The sequence below is a fragment of the Notechis scutatus genome, chromosome 1 (genome assembly GCF_049901735.1).
Source record: "Notechis scutatus isolate UNSWTSFEM ecotype Mainland chromosome 1, rNotScu1.2, whole genome shotgun sequence".
NCBI classification, from domain to species: domain Eukaryota; kingdom Metazoa; phylum Chordata; class Lepidosauria; order Squamata; family Elapidae; genus Notechis; species Notechis scutatus.
In genome coordinates this window covers 271,298,082-271,324,478 of record NC_142009.1, presented here as the reverse complement: position 1 = coordinate 271,324,478, position 26,397 = coordinate 271,298,082, and the positions used below count along the sequence as shown (strand labels likewise).

At 38.6% G+C, this 26,397-nt stretch overlaps 2 protein-coding genes across 4 annotated transcripts in view; one reads left to right on the top strand and one right to left on the bottom strand.

Moving 5' to 3' along the window:
• The first annotated feature begins 1,730 nt into the window (after window positions 1–1,730).
• Window positions 1,731–18,313, top strand: RDH11 (retinol dehydrogenase 11). The gene is made up of 7 exons (XM_026671152.2): window positions 1,731–1,991; window positions 2,336–2,454; window positions 6,734–6,889; window positions 7,437–7,541; window positions 10,480–10,689; window positions 12,511–12,700; window positions 15,649–18,313. The coding sequence occupies exons 1-7, from the start codon at window positions 1,912–1,914 to the stop codon at window positions 15,749–15,751; spliced, it is 963 nt and encodes a 320-aa protein (XP_026526937.1). The 5' UTR covers window positions 1,731–1,911; the 3' UTR covers window positions 15,752–18,313.
• The window catches only part of ZFYVE26 (zinc finger FYVE-type containing 26), a 53,144-nt gene continuing 42,991 nt past the window's right edge, over window positions 16,245–26,397 (bottom strand). For all 3 annotated transcript variants that reach the window (XM_026671150.2, XM_087951574.1, XM_087951575.1), the window contains 6 exons: window positions 25,646–25,848; window positions 25,221–25,362; window positions 24,817–24,876; window positions 23,928–24,110; window positions 19,793–19,837; window positions 16,245–17,913 (listed from right to left, as the gene is read on the bottom strand). In XM_026671150.2, coding sequence (XP_026526935.2) covers window positions 17,704–17,913; window positions 19,793–19,837; window positions 23,928–24,110; window positions 24,817–24,876; window positions 25,221–25,362; window positions 25,646–25,848 — 843 coding nt within the window. In that variant the 3' untranslated portion in view covers window positions 16,245–17,703. The remainder of the gene's footprint in view (window positions 17,914–19,792; window positions 19,838–23,927; window positions 24,111–24,816; window positions 24,877–25,220; window positions 25,363–25,645; window positions 25,849–26,397) is intronic.

The following is a 26,397-nucleotide window of genomic DNA, read 5'->3' as shown; positions in this document are numbered from 1 at the left end:
GGGCAATAGTGGTCAGTTTTGACCTGTATGATATGCACAACCAAAGTCCCGTTTTAGCAAAATTGTGCTCATGGTATCCTGTGCAACTTAAGATCCCTAATCTAGAGACTACTTTAAAAGCACACTGGGGTGGGGGTGGGAGGAGTGGGAAGATGCCTTTTTAAAAATGCATTACTTTATTTTATTTATTTTTATTTATTTTGTCAAGCGATTATAAAGTAACAGGTATAAATATAAACATAGTTATGAATACATGAAATGGATACAAATAAGAAAAATAAAAAGAAACAATAAGACAGGGACAGTAGGCACATTGGTGCGCTTATGCACGCCCCCTACAGACCTGTTAGGAAAGGGGTGAGGTCAATAGTAGGCAATCTAAGGTTAAAGTTTTTGGGGTTTGGGGAAGAAACCACAGAGTCAGGTAGAGTATTCCAGGCATTGACTACTCTGTTGCTGAAGTCGTATTTTCCTGCAATCAAGTTTGGTGTGGTTTACCTTGAGTTTGTATCTATTGTGTACTCTTGTATTGTTGTAGTTGAAACTGAAATATTCATTGACAGGTAGGACATTGCAGTGTATAATTTTATATACAAAACTTCGGACCGAAGGCGGCGTAGTTCTAGGTTGTCTAGGTCTAGAATTTCAAGTCTGGGGACATAAGGTACTCTGCAACGAGTAGGAGTGGAGAACTCTTCTTGTGAGATATTTCTGGACTTTCTCAACTGTATTAATATCAGATACGTAATGTGGGTTCCAGACTGATGAGCTGTATTCAAGTAGTGGTCTAGCAAATGTTTTGTATGCTCTAGTTAGTAGTGTCGTATTACAGCAGAAAAAGCTACGCAGGAATAGGTTAACAACTCTTAATGCCTTTTTGGCTATGTAGTTACAGTGGGCTCTAGCACTTAGGTCATTTGAGATGAGTACTCCAAGATCCTTGACAGAATTTGGATCATCAACAAGGTCTTGACTATTCAGCTTGTATTTTATTTTCTGTTTTTTTTTTTTTTTTTGCCAATTTGTAAGACAGAGCATTTATTTGTTGAGATTTGAAGTTGCCATTTGTTTGACCATTCTGATACGTAGTCGAGGTCTTTTTGAAGGGTAGTCGAGGTCTTTTTGAAGGGTAGCAGCATTATCGGTATTACACCAGGAATTCATATTAAAAAGAGGTGGGGCTTTGGTTACTTATTCACAGCAGCCATCTTGACTTTTTTTTTTTGACATTACTTGTCCCCTCCTCCCATGGATTTACTCCGGATTTTCTTGCAAACTAGTTCTCGTATCCCATCAACTGAAAGTAGCGTGTAGCGTGAGGGAAAACAAAGCACACAGCTGGCCTAGAAAGTACTGTGCATACCATCCTTGTTATGACTTGGATGACACATAAAGATGCTGAATTACACATTGCATGAAGCGAATAGCACTTACTCCCCCCCCCCGCCCTTCGCCCCCCAATAGAAAGGAAAAGGCTACATATCCTCGAAACCCGAAAGCTCCGGTCTTTTGCATCACACCTTCCACACTTCTGATCGGCTCGCGGAACTCACGGGCTCTTACAGCTCCAAACTTAAACCTTCTCACGCAACGCCGAGAAGTAAGGGAAGCCCGTTCCTGCCCAAACCGAAACCTGGGTGGCGCATTATCACATTCAGATAATGAGATTCCTCCACGTTCTGTATTGGAAAGGGGGCGGGGAGGAGCATCCCATCCAGCCCCGCAACCTTGCAGCGGCTGATGCCATTTCACCGGAAATTCAGGCTGGTTCGTCGCCTCTTTTAGAGCCCGCAGCGCCTCCCTCCGAGGGACCTCAGAAGTCGCGCCTTTATCAGCCTGGGCTCTGGGAGGCCGCGCCTTCTTTTTGACCGAGCGAGAAGAAGAAGCGAAGCGACCAGACAAGGGGCGACGATGCTGGGATTCCTTGGGTCCGTGTTGCTGCCCTTGCTCTTGGTCCCTCTTTCAGTATTTGTGCTAGTGCCGTATGTCAGGTTTGTAGCGGGATTGATTTGACTAACTCTTGTGGCCTGGAAAACTGTCGCCCGTGCAACTTCAAAAAGAAAAAAAAACTACTGGCATTTTAAAAAAAATATTTAAATCGCTTAACTATATAATACCGATGTCCTATATTAGCGCTCACTCGATTTCTGGTGAATTGGTTTTTTTCCCTGTTGTATGTGCAGAGTACCCCCCCCCCCGTGTGTGTGTGTTTATGTGTTTTAAATGCATGAGAAGCTAACTATGACAAATTGCACTGCATTGCATTGTGAATACTTCAACAAGGGACTGAAATTTAAAACCTCAGCCATTCAATTGATTTTTTTATATTTTATAGGAAGTATTTTGGAGGAGGAGTGTGCAAGTCTGCAGCACAACTGAATGGGAAAGTTGTAGTCGTCACGGGAGCCAACACTGGTATAGGGAAGGAAACGGCTGGAGACCTTGCAAGAAGAGGCAAGTTATTCATATTGGCTCTTATCCCTGGTAGCTTCCAGAAAGGTAGAAATTGTAATAAAAGGAATTGAAGATTGGCAGGAATTGAACTTTGCCTTTCACAGCAGAATCAAAGTTCATCATCAGTAGAATGAAATACGGTTCTAGGCGATTCAGATTTAGAGAAAAAATTATCTCTTTTTAAATACATTGTAATATAAAGTGGCAGTAATCCTGCATAAGCTGCAAATTCTTATCCAACACAAGTCAACCTTCATGCTTACAGTCAAGACTGATTCTTCCTGTCTCTAGCACTCTATGGTGCTTACACTGATTAAATAAGGCTGCAGCAGCTTATCAAGGTTTTGTTGACATGTACAGTGGAATTTCTCAAAATCAGCAGACTGTCCCATTCCAGTCTGTGTCACTATACTTCTTGTTAGCATACAAGGAAATGCTCATGATAGACTCACTTTAACTCATGATAGAATTAAGCCACTTTTTTGTTCACTCAGTACTTTCTATCATAAACTGAAGCTGAGCTTGACAATATACTGAGACACAAACTGCAGCTAAGATTTGTAGCTGATTTGGGTAAACATATCACATTAACACAAGAAAGGTCTCCACTATAGTATCTCCTTTTTTGAAATAGACTTCTTTCCATTACTGTCCTGCTGCTGATTTTGACATCAAGTGAACTGCAGCAATTCAGTGCAGGTAGTTAGTTCTTGCTTAAGAACAGCTATTGAGACTTGGAATTTCTCTCTCTCAGCGACGCAGTTGTAAAACATGATGTCATGGAACTGCATTGCTTAGTGGCAGCAGTTTGGGTAGTTCCAGTGGCGCTGAATTCCACACTGTCATTAAACAAGGATGGATTGTGGTTGCCATTTGCGACCTCCTGCTGGTTTCCCCATTGATTTTGCTTGTAGGATGCCACTAAAGAAGGTCACAAATGGTGACCATACAACCATGGGATGCTGCGATGGCTGGAGCTCCTTCAGCACCACTGTAAGTTTCAGTGATTGTTGAATAACCGAGGACCAGTTTACCATTTAGAATTGGTACTGTAACTTGAGCTAGCTAGATAAGTGCTGACCTCCAATCATGAAGATGGAGTAAATAGAAGTAGAGTGTATTTTTGCTTTTCTTCTTAGCCTTTATTTTTTTGTGTTATAACTACACCGTGCTTCCCAACGAATGCATCAAAACCTCTATATTCAAATAGTGAACTTATTGTGGGGGTGTGAATTGTACTTATCTGGAATTGTATTATCTGTACACAAGAAGAAATCTTTGGTTGGAGATCTCAGCATTTCCACATCTGATACCAGGAGGCTGCTTGTAATATTTATATATGTATATGTATGAAGCATATGGCATACAATGTCAGGGAAAGCTATGCATGCTAGACACAGTGCAATCCTGACAGCCTAGATTGCTAGTTCATTCTGTTGGGTGCTTGTGTGCCTATTCTTGATGCACTGCAAGGGATGAACTAGCTTACACCAGATGATTAGCAGCGCTCTTCCAAGTTCCTATGCTGGCCTTGCCTCACCTTGCTTCGTGTTGCATTGCCTTGCATCTGCCCATGTCCAGCGCCAGCTTCTGCACTCTGCACACACAAAGGCAGCTAGGTTTTTCCAACAAAATGGTACCCATTTGTGTATTCACAATATTGCATACTTTCAAACTGCTGGATGTGGGCAGGAGCCAGGGAGCGAATGACGGGAGCTCACTCTGTCTCATGGAGCCTCACTCTGTCTCAATGGCCAGAGCACAGACCATTTCTCGCCAGCCATAAATAAAAAGTGTGATTATTGTTATATTGGTAAGAAAAGTATTAATTATAATTATAAGCACAAGATATATGTACCCAGTCGATACACGGTTGAAATGAAATGGAATTATTGTAAAATATAAAATAAAAAAATTAATTAAAATTTTTTCCATAAGCCTTGACAGGTTATTTAAACAAATTTAATAAGAATAAAGATACAAAAAGCAAAGTAGAAGACAATTACTAATAAAACATAAAATATTATTTAAAAATCTCTGGGTAACATGTCCCTCCCATATCTTCTATTTATTTTTCCAACTGAACCGTTACACAACCATACTTTGCCTGTTAAACTTATTTCTATAAACCATTTAAGTCATTTCATCTTTTGTTTTTCATTAGTATCTTATGGTTTAAATTCAGAGTTTATGTTTCAAACTTTGTGAATGTTTTAATATGTTTGTTCCAATAATTTTGTGATTTTATTTTTGATAACCATCAGGTGCCATAAGATGTTTCTTTTGTTGTGGCATTTCTACTGTTATATGACTTATGTATCTTGGTAATCGTAAATGTATTGGGTTTTTCCCAATATCTTTCCCAATATTCTATTTGCATCTGGAAAGTTTGCATCAACTTTAGAATTCAATTTTTAATTTGTTCCATCTCTGTTATATAAGCATCCTAATTTGTCCAAATTCTGTCTTCTTTCTCAGGTTCCCTTCTTTTTTCTTGAGATTACAGCCAGTCCTTGAGTTGGCAATGGTAATTGGAATTGGGACTGCCATTGCTAAGCAATGTTACAACCACATCGCTTAGCACCAACAATCCCAGTATTCCAGTTGCAGTCATAATCTCAAGATACGTGGGTTATTAAGTAAGAAATGGTAAGGAAGTTGGGGGGAAGGGAGAGACCCGGGAAGGCCTGGCAGGAGGGAGACCTGATGAGATTTTGGAAGACTAAGTACAGGATGTCTATTCTCAGTCACCCAGGTCATGATTGTCCCAAAGGTGCTTTTTTCAAGAGGCAACTGGATGTTCTAGTTTTTCTTTGAAGACTTTTTGGGTCTCATCAGGAAGCTTCTTCAGCTGAGTATAGGATGTGTGTGAGTTTAGGAAAAGCTTGGGAGACTGAGCACGGGTTACACAACAGTTGGGGAAGGTCAGAGAGGTTTTGGGAAGCCTAGTGCAGGTTGCATGTGTTTTAAGGGAGGCTACATGCAGATGAGTAGGATGCAGCAGGCGGAAGTGAATGAGTTGTGATCTTCCCTGCCAGTTTCCCCATTGCAGCCAGATTCTTTTATAATTAGTAATTTGCTTCAGGGATTTTCTTAGGTAGCTTCCTCAATTATATAATTTAAGGTTAGGAAATGCAGACCTCTTTGTTTTGAGTCTTGCAAAATCTTGAATCTTGCTCTTATTTTTCCTACTTCATGTAAGTCTATTGATTGTTGTTTGCCAGTCTGGCATTTCTCTGAGATTATAATTTGGAATAGGAAATTCATCTTGAATGATTAATTGTTTGGAATTACAACATAGACTTATAGGGCTGGAAGGTCTTCTAGTCCTGCTCCAGACAGGAGACCTTATACCATTTTGGTCAAATGGTTGTCCAGTCTATTTTTGGAAATCTTCAGTGATGGAACACCCACAATTCCGGAAATTAAGCTATTCCATTGATTAATTGTTCTCACAGTCAGAACATTTCTCCTTACTTCTAGGTCAGATCTTTCTTTAACAAGCTTCCACCCATTACTATTTGTCCTGCTCTGTAGTGCTTTGGAGAATAAATCAATCTCATCTTCTCTGTGATAGCCCTTCAACTACAGGAAGTTACCATGGCCCCCTAATCCTTCTCTTTATTGGGCTAGATATATCTTACTTCCTCAGTTGTTCATTATATAACTTACCTCCAGATCCTTTATCATTTTTGTTGCTGTTCTCTGCACACTTTCTACGATCTCAACATTTTTTTTTGTATTATGGTGACTAGACTTTCCCACAGTATTCCAAGTATAGCCCTCAGGTGCAATATAAAGCAGCATTGGAGACAAATTCTTTGTATGTCCAATCACACTTGGCCAATAAAGAATATTCTGTTCTGTTCTATTAATTCTACTCTACTTTATTCTCATCACCGTGATGTTATCCCTCTGTTGATACAGCCCAGAACCGCATTGGCTTTTTTGGCAGCTCCTAACCAAGATTTTTGGTAATTTTTTCCATTTAACCAATATTTTTGTCTTTCCACAAGTTATAACAACAGTTTTGAATTATATTTTGGTTTCAGCCTGCCAGGGAAAGTCCCAAGGTTTTTTAAAATAATTATTTCACCATCAGTCTCTCTCTTTTCTTTTTTTTTTTCATAAAGCCATATTCTTGAAGGGTTATATGTATTGTTATCTTTCTTTTTTGCAATAAATTTGTTTCTGGAAAATTGGCCCAAATGGTAATTTGACTAGTAACCCTCCATGCATGTAATTTCTTGTGTGACTTTTAGTATTTTAATGGTTGCAGGTGCCAAAGTCATCCTTGCTTGCAGAGATATGGCAAAAGCAGAAATGGCAGCCCACGAAATCCGGATCAAGACAGGAAATCAAGAGGTTATAGCAAAAAGATTAGACTTGGCAGACACCAAATCTATCAGAGAATTTGCCAGTAATTTCTTGAAAGGTATGTCTTAGGAACATTGTTTTCTCAGAGGTTGGGCAAAACGATACCTGATTATTTGTCTTAAAAATCCAGTAGGCATGATGAAATTCAGACATGCTTTTTATTTATTATTTATTATATGTATATATGGGCAGCATATATATACACTGCCCATCTCGCTATCCAGAGCAACTCTGGGTGGCTTACAAATCAATAAAAGCAACTCTAAATACATAAACAGTTTTTTAAAAAAACATTAAAATGTTTACAGATTCTAAAATTAGACCTCTGCGGCAGAACAATACTTCAACTAGTAGGATTGCTAAAGTAACCCTAAAGGAAGTACTGTACTGAATGAAACAGAAGAGGAGCTGCTTGCTGCTTCCTGTCCTGCTTTCTGGAGTGATTTTACAGAGTCCTATAGGCCCAAATTTTACCTTGTCAAATTGTTCATGGGAAAATCTGAAAGAAATTGAAGTGCGACTATCTTTCCATGACTCCAGTTCCAGTATTTTTATTTTGGGCTTCTTTATTCATATGATGTTCATGGCTTTTGTTTTTCTTGCAGAGGAGAAAGAACTCCACATACTCATCAACAACGCAGGGGTTATGATGTGCCCCTATTCAAAGACAGCTGATGGTTTTGAGATGCATTTTGGAGTCAACCATCTTGGTAAGCTTGCTTAACTTGATCTTGATCAGTTTTTCTGTTAGAAAGTTTTATTTAAGCCTTTTTTCCCAATTTTGTCTTAAAGTGCTATGAGAAGTTAGAGTTCGGGCCCATGTAAAGATTGGAAAGATTTGTGTGCTTTTGCATATGGAGGCATGCAGGGAGGATAAAAAAGAAAAGTGTTGCGATGTTGCAATACTAGGTCTTCCTCTTTTATATATAAATTGCAATGTTGCACGCACATATGTAAAAGACTGAGCTTACATTGCAATATTTGTTTTATCTTTATGAAGTGGTTGAATTCTGCAGACAGAGGTCTTTCAGAAGATTGTACTTGTTATATAGAGGAGCATTACATTGAGGTAACAAATTTTCCTTAAGGTTCTGTGAGCCCTGATTGAGATAAGATTTATTGCTGCTCATTTGTTTTAATTAATGGTAACATGGGAAGGGTGAGATAAAACAACATTATCATAATTATTCTCACAGGGATTACTGTTTTTCTTGACCACACTGTGATTTTTTTTTTAATGCTTCAGATTCTTCATCAAGTTAAGGAGCTATTTGAACGTGCATAGTCCTTAGTTGATTTCAATAATCAGAAAGTTATGCTTGTAATTTTTTTTTTGAGGGGGGGAATGGAAACAACTTTGAGAACACAGTTGCACCAGATAACTTTACTTTCTAAAAATCCAAAGATCAGTAATACATTCTCATCCAATTTGGAAAGCCAAGTTGCTCTTGATACCTGGTGACTTCATGGGACTTCATGGGCATAAGTGCACCAATGTGCCTACTGTCCCTGTCCTATTGTTTCTTTTATGTATTCATATATATGTATTCATTTCATGTATTCATAACTATGTTTATACTTATACCTGTTACCTTATAATCGCTTGACAAAATAAATAAATAAAAAATAATATATATATTTTTGGCAGCAATATACAAATGATTTGCCATTGCCTTTTCCTGTTTTTTTTAAATGTCCCAGTATATCCTATATTCCTGGTATTATCTATGTATTATATATATGAACTCAACCAAGATGTAGAACACAAAATTAGCAAGAGCAGTTCTACATATTTTAAACAGTGCTATGAAAGAAAATCACTTATTTCAGATTTTCTGAATTCTTGCTTTTTTTAATATTGAATGTTGTTGGAGTTTCACATGCTTCTTAATTGATATATAAGGAGAAAGTGAGCAAAAAAGTATTTCTGGCTTTTCTTATTCGATTCATTTATTTCATAAACAGAATGATCCAATGTGCAGTTTGCTAGTCTGAAAAAGTGATGAACCTTAAATCTCAGTTCAGTTGTAGGAAGGCTCTGTTGATTGGGGCTGAGTCCTGCCTTATATAAAACTCACAAACTTTGGCTTTCCTCATCAGTCCATGAGATGGTTATGTTAATCATGATTTGATTGGATTTTGTTTACCTTGGCTTCCAATTATCCATTTTATTTTCCTTATTGGTTGTGTTTTAAACTATTATTTCCCACTCAGAGTCACCATTGTGAGATCAGCAACCATATAAATTGAATTAAATAAATAGCAGGAAAGTTCTCACCATAGAGATTCTTAAAGGCATAATGTATCCTGCTCAAAAGGCCTCTGTTAAAAAAAAACCATGATGTCTATCTGTCTGGCAAAGCTTACAAATTCATTTCTAAATGTGGAGGGTTCCATTAGTCTAGCAGGACTCTTGAAATGGAGAAGATTTGGGGAAACCATGAATATTCAGAACAATAAAAACCCTTTGCATGGAGGACATTGTCATGTCAAAGTTATTTCAAGAGCACAGTATAGTCATCCAAGAAGTCACAAAAAATGTTAGAAGGCATCACTTGCTTTGGCTGAAGTCAGTGCTCATAATTCCTTCATCAGAAAGGCTCTGAGCAGAAATGGGATTCCTGACAGAGTAGACAGGTAAAAGTCATGGGTCACTGGGAAGAACATCAATGGTTATCTCAAAAATCACCTGAATAACCTTCCAGATATCTGAACATTTGTTCTATATGTCAAGAGTGGAACACGTGACATGTAGAATATCTGGTATACCAGAACAAATGCTGAATCAACAATAAAGACTTCATACCAACTGTCAAGCATGGGGGAGGGTGGAGATGCTTTCCTATCCCAGATTTGGGTGACTTGTCACTATTGGAGAAAGCTATGAGAATATCAGGCCATTTGTCCATCAGCTGAAGCGTAGGCAGGTCACACAGCAATTGCAAAGCAGTAATTGCAAATATAGGCACAGGTTTAAAAGGGTATGAAAGAAGACCACATTCACTTCTTTGGAATGGCCAACTCAAAGTCGAGATCTAAATTGTACAGAAATGTTATGGTAGGATCCAAAATGTCAAGTTAATGCTCGAAAATCTTTAAATGTGAGTTCAACAGCCAGTTACTGAATCTAAGGACAATTACATTTTCATATCTATCAGGATGATGATTTTAGAACCTACATGAACTACTGAAAGATATACAAATATTCAGAATATCTGAAAGGGAATGAATATTTTTTTTTAAAAAAATGGATTAAGTCCTTAAGGACAACTACTTAGTTTATAAATTATCAGTCATGTCTTGAAAATGGACCCCCCACACACACATTTTTGCTTTATTTTTGTCAAATTTTACAAACATATGATAGCTTATGTATTGTTGAACACTAACAAGAAGTGAGAGAAACAGTGTTACGAATCACTGATTTTTTTAAAATTATGCAATGTTGTAATTTTCTTTTAAATTTCATTTTTTTCCCCTTAAGCAGCAGTGTTTTTCTAATACACTTGCAGATATTTAGTAGTGTGATATGTTGGGATAGGTATAAGTTAAATCCTTGTAACCCGCATGTTTAATAAAAACGAATGTGAGCAGGTCTAACAAAGCAACCACAAAATTCAAATTATTGTTCATAATCTTTCCTGTTAGGCCATTTTCTCTTAACGTTCCTGCTAATAGAACGCCTGAAACAAAGTGCACCAGCTCGTATTATAAATGTGTCTTCGCTGGGTCATCATATGGGGAGGATTCACTTCCAGAATCTCCAGGGTGAAAAGTTCTACTTTCGGGGCTTGGCATACTGTCATAGCAAGCTGGCCAATATTCTTTTTTCTCGGGAATTGGCTAGACATCTGCAAGGTGAGCTGAAAGTTTGCAGTGTTTTTAGTCAGCAATATTATTTAGATGCAAAAACTACTGGAAAAATTGGAGTACTGGGATGGGAGAAGTTCTAATATTTTTGAAGTAAGACCTTTTTTTAAAAAAAATTCTAGTTGTTGCTCCCAATATTTAAAATAGAATGTCAAAATTGGCCCGGATTAAGCTTGGCGGAAATGTTATCTCAAAAAGCAAAGACCGAGTGTGCTGGAACAACTTGCAAAAGCCGTGGTGCAGGGGTGGGATTCAACCGGCCTGCATGTAAAACAACCTTAGGCTGTGCTCCCTGGACAGCTAATAAGCATTGCATGCAAGTGCGCAGCGTTTGAAAAGCCTATTTTTCCCTGCTTTTTCAACTTCAGCTGTGCTGCACAAAGCATCTCAGGTTGAAAAAGCAGGAACTAAAGGACAGGTAAGAGCCCAGGCGGGCAGGTGGGCCACACAGCAGCAAACACAGAACCAGTTTGATATCTGCTGCTCTTCAGAGCTACCGGCTGTACGGAACTGGACAGAACTGGTAGTATTCCACCCCTGCCCTGGTGTTTCTGTTCTATGCATACATACAGGTAGTCCCTGAGTAACAATCATTCATTTAGTGACAGTTCAAAGTTACAACAGCACCTGAAAAGTGATTTATGACTGGTTTTCATATTTAAGAAATGTTTCAGCATCCCCATGGTCACGTGTTTAGAATTCGGGCATTTGACAACTGACATGCAGTTGCAGTGTCCCAGGGTCATGTGATCACCATTTGTAACCTTCCCAGCTGGCTTCCAACAAGCAAAACAAATGGAGGAATCCGGGTTCACTTAACAACTGCACACTTCACCCCACAACTGCCATGATTCACTTAACAATTGCCAAAAAGGTCGTAAAATGGGGCACAATAACTGTCTTGCTTAGCAGTAGAAATGTTGACTTCCATTGTGGTCATAGGTCAAGCACTACCTGTACTGATTGCTGTGCGACTTTTTTTCTAAGTAATGAGAAATAAACTAATTAGAGAGATATTTAGGCTTTTACCATAATTATGATTGTTTGCACCCAAAGGAAACCATGGTCTCCTTTAGTCCAACTGCCATTGAATGGACTATAAATACGACTTATTTATTCTTGGTTTTAGCATGCATGCATTTTATGTGGACATATGGGACACAAACTCTTAATTTGTGGAGGCCTTGGTGTTTTCTGAACTTGATTATATGCTTGCAAGCATTTCACTACCACCAAAGTAACATCTCCAGTGTGAGTGAATGTGGGGTTGTTCCCTGTTCATATATAGTAGTTAGCTCTTCCAGTTTGGGGTAGAAATGTGATTTTTCTCCTTGGTAAATCTTTAATTATTGCATTATTTTCTGCTTCATTGTTTGCTTGGTATTAATCTCTGCTTATCTGGGTATTGGATGCTGGAGAGGAGCATTCTGTTCTAGCCAAATACACTAAGATCGAAATACCCAGAATTAAAGACTTTATCAACCTCTGCCTCATTATCTACTTTCAATTTAATGGACAAATATACAAACAAAATCAAAGGGGACTCACCACTCTCAGGACCCATAACAGAGGCCATAATATTATAGCATGTATAAATTATACTAGTCCCATACATACAATTAAAAGTATGGCACCAAGGACTCAACAGTTTAACCTTGACCTACATATATTCTCTTCCATTGACACTTTTAAGTTTACACTGGCATCATCTTTCCGTTTTGTAAATCAAACAAAGTTCTCTTTGCTTTTGTACAGGCTGATCCCATTATCAGTATACTTTTGAATACATGCCTGGTTTGCCTCCTACAGGTTCTGGCGTCACCGTGAATGCCCTGCATCCAGGCACAGCTTTGTCTGAACTTGTTCGCCACTCCTTTACACTAAAAGTTTTGTGGAACATATTTGCTATCTTCTTGAAGACACCTTGGCAAGGAGCTCAGACCAGCATATATTGTGCAGTGGCAGAGGAGCTAGAGACAGTCAGTGGAAAATATTTCAGGTGGGTTGATCCGGGATGACTGGCATTGGGATGTGGGGAGAGAGAACAAAGCTTTGAGTCCAAACTTAGGGGAAAACCTTTTTTTTGGGGGTTTTGCTATAACCACCTCGTCACCGTATAAGCCTTGGAATGGGGAAAGAAGCTTTGGATAGCCACCTCAAACCGGGATACAAGCAGGAGTTATTTTTGCTATTGGTATTATTTTGAAGCATCAGTGAGGCTCTCCCATAGGCTAAGTGCAAACATGGGACTTAGCAAATCCTTAGTAATGAGTTTCTGATGGGTTAAGAGTTCTTGTACCTCTAATAAGTGGAAAAGTCATTCAGAAAGAATGAATCTCGTCTGCTGATTCTCGCCTAACAGCACCAGTTGATACTACTAGTTGTCTCTTTCAAGCAGTTTTCAGCCACTGTGCCATAAAGGTATGCATGTGAGCCAAGCTACATGACAGGAAAAGTGCTGCCCAGATGCACAGCAAAATCCCACCCCTATGACATTGCCAGGAGACACATTGCCTCAGTTTCTTCTTCTGAGTCCCAGCAACTTGTGTTGTCAGGGATTTCCAGTTCTGCAGCCTGAAAGTCCTGCCTTTGAGATGTGTGCTATGAGATGAAAAGAGTTAAAAGCTACCGCTTTAAAGGATTAGAAATCTGAATCCAGTTCTACTGCATAAAGATTCATGGTGACATCAGCCTTAATGACTCCCTTAGCTAATGCTAAGGATAAAGATCCATAGTTATTTATGTGATGCACTCATAGCAGCCACACCAGTTGAGTATGTGTTTCTTTGAGCTATGTGTTCTGAATGAGTGAAGAATCTTAGCAGTATGTTAAGTAGCTTCTAAAATCTGCCAGGATAGTTTTGTAAAAGTAGTCTAAATTGTTTTTTTTTTTATGCATTAAAACTTACCAATGACAGCTTTGTACAAGGAATGTGCAAAAAATTCTGGGCGCACATTTTGGGTTTCCACAGAACAGTTATTTTATAGGTGGTCCATTCCTGAAACATGTATTTAAGTTCATAACATGAGCAAACAGGGTTGCTCTGGATACAGAATGAAATATGGTTGTTCTGGGTAAGTAGAAGAGTAGGTGAAAGCCAAGGCAGTGGGGAGTGGCTAAGAGTAAAAATGAGGGGAACTGTAGAAGAATGCTGTGGGGAGAGGGCCTTGTTGGTGTGGTGTGTAGGGAGAGGGGGCACAGTCTTAACTCCTGGCAATTGCCTGGAGAAGTCCTGCATTTTTCTTGGCAAGATTTTCAGAAGTAGTTTGCCATTGCCTTCTTCCTAGGGCTGAAGAGAATGAAAGTCAGCCAGCTGACCTTGGGCCTAAAGCAGAACTAGAATTCACGGCCTGCCAGGCTCCAACCTGGTACTTTTAATCACTACACCAAATTGGCTTTCAAATCTTGCTGAATTTGCCTTATAAAATTCAATATTGGTAGTCCTCAATTAATAACTAAGTCTTGTTGAATTTGCCTTATAAAATTCAATATTTGTAGTCCTCAAGTAATAACCATTAGTTTAGTGCAGCGGTTGCCAACCAGTGGGTCCTGGCCCACTGGTGGGCCGTGAGAAAATTTTGGTGGGCCACAGAGAAATCTCACCCCCAGAGCACCCCCTCAAAGCAATTAATCCAGGCTGTGCAGAAACACAAGGCTGTGCCGCCCACATGGCCCGCGCGAACCCTCTCTGCCCACTCACTCCTTACCTGGCAAACTTGCCTACTAAATTGCTATTTTTCCGACCATCAGGTGTTCTGTTGTGCCAGATTAATTAGCTAGGAAGCAGGAAATGGTTGGATTTCTTGCTTTCTAGCTAGTCTTTAGATCTTCGGCTCTGCTTTTAAGCACAGCCCAACTTCCCTTACGACTGAAGGTTCTATTATTCAGTGCAGATTCACGGCAAGCAAATTTTATGTGACAGACTGAGCTAGCCGATGGCAGATAGATAAATCACTGAATGATTCTGTGAGCAACTCATTCTGCCTGCCTGCTTTGCCTGATTTTGGGTAAAAGTTTCTTTTTTATAAAAAATTCAATATTTATATAAATATTTATAATATTTACATACAAGCCATGCCCAGCCAGTCACATGACCACCAAGCCACACCCACAAATTAGGCCACACCCACAGAACCAGTTAGTGGTCCCTGGGATTTAAAATTATGAGTTTGGTGGTCCCTGAAGTCCAAAAGGTTGGCGATCCCTGGTTTAGTGACCATTCGAAGTTATAATGGCACTGAAAAAAAGTGACTTCTTGCTGTTTTTCACACTTACAACCATTGCAACCCCCCATGGCCACGGGATCCAAATTCAGATGCTTGGCAACTGGCTTGTTAGTAGTATCCTGGTGTCATGTGATCACATTTTGAGACCTGACAAGAAAAGCTAATGGGGAAGCCAGATTCACTTAACAACCATGATATTAAAAGGATTACAGCGATTCACTTACCAAATTTAGTAAGGAAGGTCATAAAATGGGGCAAATCTCATTTAACAACTCATTCCTTGCTTAGCAACGGAAATTTTCAGCTCGATTGTACTTGTAAGCTGAGGACCACCTGTGATCCTCTGGGCTTTATTTTGGCTGAACTGCAGCCACTCCAAAGGGGTTCAGCAGAACTTCTGGAATACACTAGTTTATAAAAAGATCAGAATGAATCTTTTTCTAGTTGAGCATGCTGCTGATATATTTATATAGCGCAAATCCTGTTACAAAAGGGAAAGAATGCTGGTATCTTGTATTAGGAGTCCATTGTTCAGGTATGTTTTAATTGCCTCTCTTACAATTAGTGTGCTTTAGTTTGCTTTTTTTTTTTTTTTTGCTAAGGCTGAACATATTAATTATAATTATATAATTAGTTAATATGATTACATTAAAGTATAATTAATTATAATAATTAATGCAATGCAGCATTGCTAATATGCTTTCTTCCTTTACATAACAGTGATTGTAAACCAGCAAATGTATCATCTCAAGGACGTAATGATGAAACAGCAAAGAAGCTTTGGAGTGTTAGTTGTGAACTCCTTGGTGTCGAGTGGAATTGACCTGCAAAGGCCAGCTACACCTAAATCCTGTATTTTGTATGTAAGACTCTGGAAAAGTGTTGCTTTCATGGAATGTTCACAGATCGGGTTATGTTCATTTTTTAATAAAAACGTTAATCTCAGCGTTTCCATTAAAATAGAGCTCAAACAACTGTTTAGTGTATGGAACTATCTACTCCATGCTGAAGGTCTCCTGATTCCCCCTACAAAAAATAATAACAACTCCTTAGTTTTTCTGGGTTTTCTGGCAGTGTGAATTATGAATTGTTTGATGTGGTTTTGCACAACATGCTGGGCTAAAAGGTTGCTGGCTCATTTGTGATTCAGTATGCCATGAAAACATGCCAGGCTACAAAATTACATCAATTATCTTTTTTTTTTTTTGAAATTTTTAGATGTTTATAGCATGGTTTTGTTGTCTTAGTTTCTTTCATTTGCTGAATTATTTTGCAGCTACATATTTAACAAGAAACGATATTAAGTGATTAAACAGTAAATTGTCCAAATTCTTTTATTTTCTCAATGAGAGTTTAACACTTTTGTTCATTGGAAGTTTAGAATTCCTCCGTTACAGTTTAGTACAGGATAGTTCACAGGACAGTTTTGCTGGTGAGAAGGGGATCCTTTAAAAATCCTAAAGAATCCAAGTAACAATATAAAGTGCATAAAATGCAGTGCAAAGAGTGGACCCAACATTCGTCTCAATTTTCTCTCCCACACAAGTGTCTTCCCTTTGGAAGGTATTGATGAGAAGAGTTTGGAGATGAAAGGACAAGCCATGTTGCGTACTAAACTCAATAGGCAGCATAGCTTAGCACACAGCAAATAATGAATCCTGTTCTTTTCTTAAGGTAGAAGAAGTAATGAGAGTCACAGAAAGTCCAATCAGACTATCTCCTGGGACTCATGGCAGTTGAGCTTGATAAGACAGCAAAAGCAGATTTTATAACTCTTAGATTCCTAGTAGGATAACTTCCGAGACCCCAAAGGTATGAAAAGATGGAAGCTAGATATAGCCCTCCCAAGTTACTTAACCTCAAGGTTATTTCCGGCTGCCAAATCCAGTGAACTAAGGATTACTATTCTTGTGGCTGTGAGCTGTGGCTGTTTCCCTGGAAGAGTGCAGCTTAGATCGTTTGCTAAAATTAGTGGGAAAGGATGATGTTCATCTAATAATTTTTTTTAAAAAAAACTCACATTAAACCATTCTGAATAATTTCTTAAAACTAATGCCATTTTGATAACAGTTTGAATTTTTCAAGTTAAAAACTTGTTCTCAATGACAGCCATATTCTCTTCTATAGAGCATGCTGTGGTCTCATTGTTTTCTATATCATGTCACTGAAAGGACAATGAGAACTTCAGACTGTTTCAAGGAAAGGTGGCAAATATGGGTAGAGGTTCCAAGTGGGAACTACTATTCAACCTTCATCATTTCTTCCTCCATTTTCTGTGTTAACTGGTTATTTTCTGGCCTCAGACAGTAACAGGTGTAGGCTTACAGACCTGTTATCTCTTATGCACAGAATTCAATTACAGCTTCTTCCTATGAAAATCAATAGAGCACTGTACCCATCTCAAAATGCGACTTGGTTCTTTATTGATTTGGCTGTAGCTCTGCAGTGTCGGGGATCACAAGCAGATATAAACTCTTGTTGATGTGGGATTTGCATTCATAAAAACAGTGCCTAAAGGAGAGCTATCTCCATGATCATCAAGTAAAACACAGCTGAAGCAGCAGTGAAAATACGAAGTATGTAAAGAATAAACACCCTGAAGTCGAGGTAGTTGGTTGTCACTGCATCATGACTGGCACTTTGAGGAAGTTGATCCTTTCCCTTTGAAGAAAAGGCATTCAATAAAGCTTCTTTCCAGTTTGCAGCCATAATTGAATCTAGTACAATGTAATATTATCCCTTTCTAGAAACAACGACCTAACAAATTTCTGGGAGTCATTTCTTGGAATTTTGGATAAGCCAGCTTTTCGGCTTAGTGTGATGTACCGAAAGCCACTGGGTGCAGATGGCCTGCACTACATCATCCCCACTGTCCTCTGCCATTTGCCGTATGTGTTGAACCAACTGCACAGCTCTTACGTTTTCTTGTTTTACCGAGATAAGATAGGCAGAACGTAGTTTATGGCATTTCAAGTATGCCTGAATCTGAAACAGAAAGAAAAATAACGTGATTTGAAATTCTATAAGAAGGGTATTTATTGCCCTTGGGTTGCACCGGTTTTCCTTCACTTCCTAATATAGCTTCTGATACAGACTTTAACCTAAACGATGAGTCTGTAGGAGACCAAGAGGTTTGATATAAAGAAGACTGCATCGGGAAGTGAATATCAGTAAGCCCTGTTGCACATAGACTTTCTTACTGCCAAAAGATGCTTGTTTTCTGCACAGCAGCAGAGACTATTTAAGTCTGAAACAATGCATGCATGTAGAATGATGATAAGAGTTGCTTTGTGGGCCAGGCACTGGAATGTATTACAAAAGACTTGCAGGCTAGGCTTGTTAAAATAACTCAGTGCTAAACAAATAAGTTCTGCCTAGAACATTTTTTTTTAAAAATCTTGTTTCTTATATAGTCATGTTTCCCAACAAAAGAACAAAAATTAAACAATTTAAAAGTAATATCTATGCCATAGCTTCTTCTATAACAAGCAAAGGTAGTTGTAAGTTTTTCTGAGAATAATAGTCCATTACAATGGGAATTTACTGAATTAGAAAACACAATGGGTTTATTCACCAAGAGAAGAGAGAATCATTGTGTGGAACAACAAATGGCCCAGAGTGCACAAAACGTTCGTCTATCATAAATGATACATATAAGGTTATTTATGCCCCAAATTCTAGATGGGCTTCCTGGGTTTAACTTTGTCAGATTCTTGTCACTGCTGGTAAAGGTGGGGGAAACGGCATGTTCAAAAACTGCTTGAACAACTCAGAATGCGATATGGATCTTCTGGATTTTCCTATTGTACAATTTCAGATTATATCAGACTGAATAACGAAAGTCTTCATGTGACTGCTGTTGTGACCTGCTGGCAGCTGACGGAGCTGGCAGCAGAGTTGGACAGGAGTGAGGAGGTTGGGGAGAAATCTGGGCCGGGTCTGGAGGCTGAGGAAGATCCGGAGGAGGGCGCTGTATCAGGGGCCATGGCAGGCTGGCAGTCAGCAGCTGCCTTCGGGTTTGGACAGCAGAGATGCGGGGAAGCTTATGGAACCGGTTCCCAGCCTGCACATGCACAGAGCTAGCAGAAGACAAGAACAATTGAGAAAGCAGGGCCAACTCAGGAGTAAGGCCACACCTCAGAGATGATTGGCCCTTCCCATAGGACATAAAAGAGGAGTGAATGGGACGTGATTATTTTGTTTGGTCGGCTCAAGCTTTGAAAATTGCTGTTTGACTCTGTGTCAAGTTTGGCCTTGCCCTATGTCTGGCAATTAGTTCTCTGGCCGCATTCCAAGTATGATCAGGTGGGTGTTTATAAACATACCCGACAGACTGTATGTGAAGCCTAGCTGGCTGTGAATGAACGTAATTCACAGCTGTGGAAATAAAAGAGGTTTTGTCAGGATTAAGATTGTGTTTTATGCTTTCTAAGGAAGCCTAGGTCAGAAAAACTGCACACTTTGATTTATCAATATCCATGCTCACTGTCATTAAATTGTAAGGTAGTATGTTACCTTACAAGTATGCTACCACTTAATGAATCAAGATCTGAAATTCAGATAGGGCAGAGATACATATTTGCTTCCCTTTATATATTCTGGAAATGCATGGAACAGCACATTTCAAAGTAGCTTTCTATTAATGTTTAAGCAGAATGCATCACTATGAACATCATGTTCAATGTTACTACAGAATTATCAGTAACCACATTCACACACTTGTTGAATATGATAGTCTTAGAATAATAGGAGTAGATAAAAGATTGTATCTACAAGAACGAATGAGCAAATACACCATATACATAAATAAGAATTTCCAAAAATTACTTCATATCCAGGAAAAAGCATTCTTTGTTTTACTCACCTTGTTTTCATCACTGTCCATATCCTGGATCAAATTATCCAACTCCTAGATCCCAGCAAGAAAATAAAAATGGTAGAAAGATCATGAGATGAACCATTAAACATTGCTTACACTGATATGGTTGCTTATACTTGCCCCTATAGATTGCTTTCAATTCACCAGAGAATCAAGGAAGCAATTATAAATGAAGTCCTGCCCACTGAAAAAAGATACAGTAAGCATCAAAATTGATAGAAAAGTTAGAGACAGATGGAAAGGTGGCTGGTTTGAAAATAAATAAAGATAAGACAAAGATCTTGACAAAGAATATGCTATTAAGACAAAAGGAAGAACTGGCAGAATTATTGAAAATTCAGGTCACGAATAAGATCAAGTACTTGGGGATATATTTGACAGCAAGATGTAGTACATTAAAAGAGAATAATTATATCAAACTTAAACAGCAGATAGCGCTAGATCTGGCGAAATGGGAAAATTTACAACTGTCAATAATAGGGAGAATTTCAACAATCAAGATGAATATATCACCCAGAATTTTATATTTGTTTCAAACAATTCCAATTAGGCTTGGAAAAGATTACATTGAAGATTTAAATAAAATTGTGTTGAAATATATATGGCAAGGCAAGAAAGCGAGAATAAAGTTAAAACTTTTGCAAGATGCTAGAATTAGAGGAAGATTTGGTTTGCCTAATTGGGAGTTGTACTATCAAGCTACAAATCTGATGTGGGTTAAGGAATGGATAACACTAAGAAATACTAGACTGTTGACCTTAGAAGGACATGATTTGTTGTTGGGGTGGCATGCTTTTTATGGTATAAAGGAACTAAAACACACGGGTATTTTAGAAGACATTATATACGGGAGTCTCTGTGGTTAAACTGGGAGAAGATTAAAAGACAATGTTATTTGAAAATTCCAGTCTGGTTATCGACTATTGAAGCATTTTCTTATCCTATAATATACAAAAAGGAACAAACAGTTAGATATGGTGAAAATTGAATGAAAAGGGTGAACTCAAATATATTTAAAAACTAGAGGAACAAGTTATAACGATGAATTGGTTTTCATATGCGCAAATACATTCAAGGTATGATAAAGATTCTAAAATGGAAGGTTTCTATGATAAATTGACTGATTTAGATAAGATTTTGACAGGTACTGATGAAAAGGTGATTAAAAAACTATATGGATATTTATTAGAAATTAAATTAGAAGAAGAACAAGTTAAAGAAACTACGATTGCTTGGGGGAAGAATTTTGGATATGGGATCGATTTAGAGAAATGGCAAAAATTGTGGTCTCAAAATGATAAAATGACAATGTCAACAGCATATAAAGAAAATTTGTATAAGATGTTTTACAGGTGGCATTTCCCCCCGACAAGAATAACAAGAATGTTCAAGAATAAATCTGAAAAATGTTGGAAATGTCAACAGACACCCGGCTCATATTACCATATGTGGTGGACTTGTGCGGATGCTAAAAAATACTGGACTAAAATCCACATGTGGTTGGAAAAAATGACAAAAAAACATATAGACTTGAAACCAGATATTTTTATTGGGAATTTTACCTGAAATATATAGTAAAGATTTGAAATACCTGATTGTAAATGTATTAACAGCGGCTAGGATTGTATTTGCTAAAAACTGGAAAAATGAGAAAATACCATCACAGGAGGAAATAATTAAGAAAATATTGGAATGTGCTGAAATGAGTAGATTGACATTTGAAATTAGAGGACAAGAGGATAAACAATTTTATAAAATTTGGGATCTTTTCTATCAATGGTTAGACAATAAAATACAGTAATGAAATATGTAGACTTTTAGAAAATAATAAATATATAAAGATGTACTTCTTTCTTATTATATCTACAAAATGATTTTAGGATAGATTTGGGATGATAATATGAACTGTTATAAAATAAACTAAGTAAATTATGATTATCTTGTAAAACATGAATGAATAAAAGTATAGTCAAATGATTAATGATGATACTAAGGTATTTAATTTTTGATTGAAAATATGAGATTATATGCAATGTAATTGTAATTGAAGACTATGAAATGGAAGCACAAAACAATTTGTAAACCAACTGGCACACTGTATGTACACATATGGAAGATAGCTTGATGTTTTTATGTTTTGTTTGTTTATGTTTGTTTTTAAAAACCAATAATTTTTTTTTTTTTTTTTTAAAGAAGCTTTTAATGAACTATGTGACTTAATTGTGAGACTTAAGGGATGCCCACAACCATGGCATAAACATATACCCAACCCCTTTGCAAAATGAAGATGTTGTAACTCTCCTCATTTAAGCACTGGATGGGGTGCTTGGGTATCCTATTAGCAAATTGTAGGTTTAAAGACACAAGGATAACATAACTCATTCATTGGCTATGAAAGAATCATTAACAAAGTGGGACTTATGCTTGGCTTTCTAAATATTCAATAATAATGTAAGACAGAGAAAAAAATACAATTGTCTCTTCCCTAACACTACAAGAAGTACAACTAGTGTTTCCCTTTTTAAGTTACTTTGTACCGTGTTTCTCACATAATAAGGCCGGGCCTTATTTTTTTTGACCCAAAAACCGGCTAGGGCGTCTTTTCGGGTGACTTAATTTCCCCCTTGCATCCTCGGGTGGGCGGGCGGCGACAGCTTGGATGTTCGGGAGACCTTCCGCCACCGTTAATTTCCCTTCTCCCTTGCTGCCGTAGCATTACAGCAACGCCGCGGCGTTGGCGCAGCCACGTGCAGCCAGTCAGGGCTCCTCCCTGCAACCGGAGCCCTGAGGGAGACACTGCTTCAGGCGCTCCTGTGCCGCCTTCCCTTTGCCTTCGATGGTAAAGTGAATTATTTTAAAAACCTCCGCTCATCCTATCAGGGCCGTGCGAGCTGAGCAGAGCCGGAAAGCAAGCCGGGGTGTTTCTGGTTCTGCCCAGCCCGTACGGCTCTGCCGCCCTGGCGGGATGAGCGGAGGTTTTAAAATAATTCACTTTACCTTCTAAGGCAAAGGGAAGGCGGCCACAGGAGCGCCTGAAGCCAAGTATATACCAACAACAAAAGGCAAATCCTCAAGGTGGGCTGGAGGAGGTGGCTACGTGCCCCCGGGCTGCTTCAATGCAAGGTCCTGACTTGCAGCATCCTGCCGTTGCCGCCGCGTCCTCCCTCTCCGACTGCAAAACTCGTGTGCTTCGCCAACGCTCCGAGCGAGGCGAGCTCTTTCATACATAGAGAGAGAGGGAAAGACGCCGGCGTGCTCCAAGAGGCTGGCTCTTTTCTCTAGCCGAGGCTGACAGGAAGTGCCTCCAGGGCCGTGGCAGGCAAGCCGCGGGTGTTTCCTGGTTCTGCCCAGCGCGCGCGGCTCTGCCACGGCCCTGGCGGGATGAGCGGAGGGCCCGGCGGGGAGGCACTCGTTGCCTTGGTGACATTTCGGTGCCTCCGCCGCCTCGCCCATTGCAGGTGGCGGCGGCAAGCGGCGGCGCTTCGCTGAGGAAAAAGAAGACAGCGCAGCCACCTTGCTTGCTTTCCCACCTGCCCGCCCCAGATGGCCTCAGGAGCGGCGGCAGTGGCAGCAGGCACGCACACTCCTGCCGGCGAAGGGAGGAGAGGCGAGGAAAGAGAAGGGGCAAGGCTGGCAAGCTGAGGTGGCCGCACCAGAGAGCGTCACTGCCGACTCCGTCGTGAGGATAAAGGAGCGGGATAGAGATTCAGTCAGAATCGGCTAGAGAAAAGGGTCGGCAGTGACGCTCTCTGGTGCGGCCACCTCAGCTTGCCAGCCTTGCCCGCTATGAGACGATACTGTGACAGCCGCTGCTGCCGCACTCCTTCTCTTTCCCGGCTCTGCTCAGCTCGCACGGCCCTGATAGGATGAGCGGAGGTTTTAAAATAATTCACTTTACCATCGAAGGCAAAGGGAAGGCAAGCCCCCCCCCGCCATTCCCCCATTTCGCATGTTTAATATGGGCCTTAATTTGGGGGGAGGGGCTTAATTTGATTTTATGCCAATAAATCATGCTGGGGCTTCCTATTGGTGGAGGCCGTATTGTTGGAGAAACACGGTATTTTAATGTAAGATGTTAAAACCTAATAAAGATATTTTTTTAAAAAGAAGCCAACGTTACCTCAGCAGGGATAGAATCAAACTCCTCCAAGCAACTGAGGATGACATTGTCCCCATCATTTTTATCTGCAGCACCAGATTCCTTGATACATTTAATGAGCTGCCTGATCTCGCTGTAGTTCTGCTGCTTCACCAGCTGCCTAGCCACTTTATTGTATATAGTGGCAACATCCAGCTGGAAGTCCTAAGAAGGTGGACAAAATAAGTATTACTTAGAGAGAAACTTGATGTACTGTACATAGAAATAAGCTAGTTGATGTTTCGATCATTAAAAGGGACATACAAATAAAAACTGAAAGAATGATTGGGTTAACTTTTCTATACTGTATTTACGAAAGACACCTGTTAAAGGTTTTGAAGGGTTTTCTGAGAAGGATAAAGGAGAAAAACGAAAAGAAATCAGGTTCTAGGACTTATTGGAAGGGATTAAAAATCAAGTTAAAAGTAAAGAGAAGAGAAGGAATATAAAATTGGTTTATTTGCTCAATATTAAAATAGATATGTGACTATCCCTGGTAACTCTTAATGGACTTTTGCTGATCAGGAATGAATGATGAGGTTTTAAGATATTGTTTATAGTTAAGAAATGAGATATGAGAGCTTTTATTGTATTTTAAGAGAATGTGATAAGTTACACTTGTGATGAAGGGGGAAATTACTTCTTTACATATTTCTTTTTTTTTCCATTTTCTATTTTTTTCATCTCATTTTCTGCACTTTGTAATTTTTCTTTTTAACTCATACATATTTTTTGTAGTTTGTATTAGTTTCTATCTTTTCAACTGTAATATTTAATAAAAGTATTATTAAAATGTAAATATCTAAAATTACATAAAAATAATCTGAAATAATGTCAAATGTTAGATATAAAGCTTCTTCATTCAATATACCTGCAATATTCTAAATGCAATCCCAAATCCTTCTTCAATGTTTTTGCCTTCCAACATGACCTGAGGAAAAATTGCAGCAGCAGAAAAGAGAGGGGAAAAAAAGGAAAAATTGAGTAACATACAAGTGAATGAAAGCTTTGGGAAAAGCTGCTGTGATAACAATTTGTTCTATTTTTTCCTGGATTTCAGTCATCAAATTGCCATGTTAAGACTACAGTGAAATACTGTTTCTCTGAGTCACTGTTCTTTCAAATCAAAATTCATAATGAAAATTATAATACATGACTTTGGGTTAACTTCAATAAACAATCTACATGATTTTGGTGTAGAGTTCACCAATCTCTGTTCAATATTCCATTTCAATATGTAAAACCACACTAATAAATTTAAGTGGTACTCCATACCTTGCAAGCCACCTCAATCTTCATTTGATTGTTTCCAAACAGGGTAGACACAGGTAAATTACCTACAGATAAAGATCCTGACTTTTCACAACGATGGAGGAATTTTGTTACTTCCATCTGAAGCTCAACTGTATTGATGTGCCTAATTTAGGGAATATATGTTTCAGTGCATATTCTAAATAAATGCAGATAATTATTAAAATAACATCCAAAGGAGAAATGTTAGATGAAATTCAAAGCATGAATTAGAAACCCTCATTAAAGTTAGTCATTCAGGTAAGTCTGTCTGCTCTTGTAGAAAAGAGCAGAATTATATGAATTATAATTATATGAATTATCCTGAATTATATCTTATTATATCATTACTAATTAGTTTAATAACAAATTGTTGACTTATAAAAATGTTGCCCAACTTTTGTTAGTACCTTGATACATCGGGAGCAGACATTTTCTTGCGAAAAGAGCATGCAACCTTTTTTCTTCCTGAACTCCTAGAAACTTCTTGAAGGTAAACTTTAAGATGATCCTTGACCTTTAAGAGCCATTTTTGCCTTTCTTTCAGCTCAGTGTAAGATTTTGCCTTCTCTGTGAAAAATCTAATACAGGTCATAGCAGCACGGACTTGATCCTGGAAAACAGATAGGCTTCTGAACACAAATGAAGCTTTCAAATTATACTATCTGGTCAGTTGAGATAACATTTGAGCTTTATTTTAAAAAAACAGGTTCTGCACTGATTTTGAGTTTGGGGATCCACTGCTTAACATATTTTGCTATACAGTAGAATCTGAACCTGCTCAGAAAATCTTTATTAGATACTTCATGCAACCCCCTATCTCCATTGCAACTACCGAGAAAGAGGTAAGTGATGCCCAGAACTCTTTGTAACTCATTCATCCATCATTGTTTATCTTTTTGTCCTTTTCAAAAAATCTGTTTGAAGGGGAAAAATTCTAAAAGACGTCCAAAGGGAAATCTCATTTGACTTTTATCATTTCAAATTCAAAGAATCCTCAAATGTAGAGGAATACGCATATATGAAAAATCTAATGCAGAAATCCACCATTCATAATATCTTCTCCACACATTAAATATCTCCAAGGCCATGAGACTACTTAGCCTTTAAAATTTTCTTCTGCAGTTTTTTCCAACCTGAGGTAACAGGTTTTTTTTTTTTA